This window comes from Agrilus planipennis, unplaced genomic scaffold (assembly GCF_000699045.2).
Source record: "Agrilus planipennis isolate EAB-ADULT unplaced genomic scaffold, Apla_2.0 scaffold247, whole genome shotgun sequence".
Lineage (NCBI taxonomy): Eukaryota > Metazoa > Arthropoda > Insecta > Coleoptera > Buprestidae > Agrilus > Agrilus planipennis.
In genome coordinates this window covers 125,094-126,744 of record NW_020442433.1, presented here as the reverse complement: position 1 = coordinate 126,744, position 1,651 = coordinate 125,094, and the positions used below count along the sequence as shown (strand labels likewise).

At 32.5% G+C, this 1,651-nt stretch overlaps 1 protein-coding gene across 1 annotated transcript; it reads right to left on the bottom strand.

Moving 5' to 3' along the window:
* Positions 1-509: 509 nt before the first annotated feature.
* Positions 510-1,407, bottom strand: LOC108740246 (protein/nucleic acid deglycase DJ-1). Its single transcript, XM_018474495.2, has 3 exons — positions 1,145-1,407; positions 856-1,087; positions 510-803 (listed from the first exon to the last, which is right to left on the bottom strand). Exons 1-3 carry the CDS (start codon positions 1,319-1,321, stop codon positions 553-555), a joined length of 660 nt encoding a protein of 219 aa, XP_018329997.1. The 5' UTR covers positions 1,322-1,407; the 3' UTR covers positions 510-552.
* Positions 1,408-1,651: the final 244 nt, after the last annotated feature.

Here is a 1,651-nt window from a genome sequence, read left to right as displayed (position 1 = left end):
AAACATTAAAACAACCGAAATTACTTCATTGAAGACAAACATTAGGTACCTATATCGGAAGACAACATTAAAAGAAAAAATTTTAATCTACTATTAATACTTCTCAAAAAAGGCTTACAGAAGCAAAAATGGCAACTGCAAAATTTTCCCGTGCAAACAAAAAGCCTAAGATTTCCTACATTCCTCTAATATCATTTAGAATTCAGCTTGTACATAGAATACATTTTTTTGCAATATCATCTCACTTTCATGCTAATTCAACTGGTGATTTTTAAATATATTCACACGGAGAAAACATTGATTCAAGATATAAATTGCAGCCTAATGACATTATTGGCGCTACAAACGCGCAACCTATTGACAATCACAGAAGTCCTAATACATAAGTTATAACAGAGATCCATGGATATAGTATAACATTTATTTTCCTTTTTTACTTTTAGGCTGCAATATAGGGATAAAACTGATACTTTCATAACAATTTTAAACAATACGATTTACAAAACCAATCTGTTTTGAAACACTATATTTATAAAAAAATAAAACAAAAACTTAATAAGGTACAAGCAAAGCTTTAGCAATTTCAGATGCTTTTTCTTTTCCCATTAATTGAGAGACCAAACTTAACGAAAAGTCTAAAGCTGTACCAGGTCCTCGACTTGTTGTAATATTACCATCGACTACAACTTTTTCCTGGCTGTAATGATATTTGCCATTTGAAGTTAGTTCTTTTTCAAATGAAGGATATGATGTAACATTTCTTCCTTCAGCAATTCCATGGGCCTTCAAAACCAAAGCAGGTGCTAAAAGGCTACATTGAAGATGTGCATGTACTTGAAAACTTAAATTTTATACCTGCACAGATAGCTGCAATTAAACGACCAGATTTTTCTTGTTCTTTTAAAATTGCACCAACAGCTTCATTCGCACCAAGATTCTTGGCACCTTGAAGGCCTCCTGGAAGTACAACTACATCATAAGGACCATTAACTTTTGCTTCATCAATACTAATGGTAGGGTTTACTATGACACCTCTACTGCATTGAATAGGAATCTTGTTTGGTACTCCAGCGACAGCAACATCAATCTAGAATGTGCAGAATACAAATAGAACGCTGGAGTTAATTTGAGAACACTATTTTACTCCTCCACGACGTAAAACATCAATGGATATAACAGCTTCCATTTCTTCAGCACCTTCTGCTAATAAAACCAATGCCTTTTTAGACATATTACGTGATTGTATATTACGTACGAAATAAAACGGTGTTTTGGCAGTGAAATTGTATGATAGGCTATTCAGCAAAAACTTGATAATCATAAAGGGGTTAATTATTATATAGGGTTGTCAATCGTGACCTTAGTTTACTCTCAAGGTTATTTGGATTAATGTTAGTCGGTTAGTATTGTGTCATTGGTGATTGGTCCTGTTCCATAGATAATAGGTCCTGTTCCTTATAATTCTTTTTAACCATAGACAAGTGCTTAACTTTAATTAAAAATTATAGATAATAGATTGAAAATATTATTTTTGTCTATGGTAACGTGCAATGACGGTATATAATCTATAGACAGGATAATAAATATAGAGTCCCTACACCATTGAATACACTTATTTCATTTTACTGACACGTATAGAGCACAACAATAC

Bases quoted from the DNA above. Each gene is read 5' to 3' on its own strand.
- LOC108740246 (XM_018474495.2), bottom strand. From the start codon at position 1,321: ATGATTATCAAGTTTTTGCTGAATAGCCTATCATACAATTTCACTGCC. The intron at 1,088-1,144 runs GTAAAATAGTGT...TGCACATTCTAG, and splicing joins ATGTTTTACGTCGTGGAGGA to ATTGATGTTGCTGTCGCTGG. The intron at 804-855 runs GTATAAAATTTA...GTAGCCTTTTAG, and splicing joins AATTGCAGCTATCTGTGCAG to CACCTGCTTTGGTTTTGAAG.